This window comes from Cyprinodon variegatus, unplaced genomic scaffold (assembly GCF_000732505.1).
Source record: "Cyprinodon variegatus isolate N-32 unplaced genomic scaffold, C_variegatus-1.0 Scaffold2898, whole genome shotgun sequence".
Taxonomy (NCBI): Eukaryota; Metazoa; Chordata; class Actinopteri; order Cyprinodontiformes; family Cyprinodontidae; genus Cyprinodon; species Cyprinodon variegatus.
Window position 1 is genome coordinate 1 of NW_015153351.1, and position 922 is coordinate 922.

The 922-nt window shown below is 55.4% G+C and overlaps 1 protein-coding gene across 1 annotated transcript; it reads right to left on the reverse strand.

Moving 5' to 3' along the window:
• Window positions 1–149: 149 nt before the first annotated feature.
• Window positions 150–832, reverse strand: LOC107081094 (HEAT repeat-containing protein 1-like; the record flags this gene model as incomplete). The annotated part of the gene is made up of 3 exons (XM_015369307.1): window positions 150–342; window positions 429–577; window positions 658–832. Coding segments are annotated over 3 exons (517 nt in total), but the record flags the coding sequence as incomplete, so codon positions are not given.
• Window positions 833–922: the final 90 nt, after the last annotated feature.

Genomic DNA, 922 nt, shown 5'->3' on the forward strand with positions numbered 1-922 from the left:
GCGTTGCAGCTATGACATAATCACTTCAGCGTCCAAAGTGTAGGAAAGCATATAAGGAGAAGTCATGCCTGACCCCACCAGCTCTCGGCGTCCAGCCGTAGACGCTTTGCCTCAAAGCTGATTTCCTTCCAGATGTTTCAGCTTCTCACCTGGTGAGTCTGGAGCCGCCAGCTGGTCCAGCACTGCGGCCGGTTGGACCTCCATTATAGCTCTGCCCAAGTACAGCGCTCTGGTCTGCAGGACGGCGCCGATCTTTACGTCCAGCTGGTCTCCATGGTTACCGCTGTATCCCCAGACGAGGCTCAGGAACCTAAAGAGCACGATGGGCCCCTGCATGTGGACCTGGAGGAGAAGCAAACTTGATCATCTCCCAACTGAAAGTCTCTGCACATTTAAAAAAGTTTCATCCAACGAAGGTCAACCCTCACCCTGAAGAGCAGCTTCATCAGCTCCCTGCAGCTGAAGGCAAACGGGCTCTCAGCGGCGCTGCTGATGAGGACGCCGAAGAGGCGGCAGATCAGGCCCAGGTAGCAGCAGGTGTTGGTGTCCATCTTCTCTGGGTTCCACCATGCCTGGTCTGGAACAGAAAGGAGACCCTCCGCTCAGCCTCATAATCACACCCACCGTCTCAGTCACAGGTGGGGGGGTGGGGGGTACCTTTAAATGAGGTGTCAGGACACCTGAGTGAGGAGATAAAGTCTCTGAGGAGAGTGATGAGAACCGAGCTGAAGCCCTGATCCAGACGCTCCGACGGCTGCTGCTCACATCTGCTCAGGTAGACGACCAGAGCCTCAGAGAAGGAGGGGGGCACCTGGAGGGGAAACTCCGCCTCCTGTGAGGGAACAGAGAGTCAGACTTCATTTCCCACAATACACCTGGACTCCAACGCTTTAACGCTTTGGCATTTTACCTCACATAGACA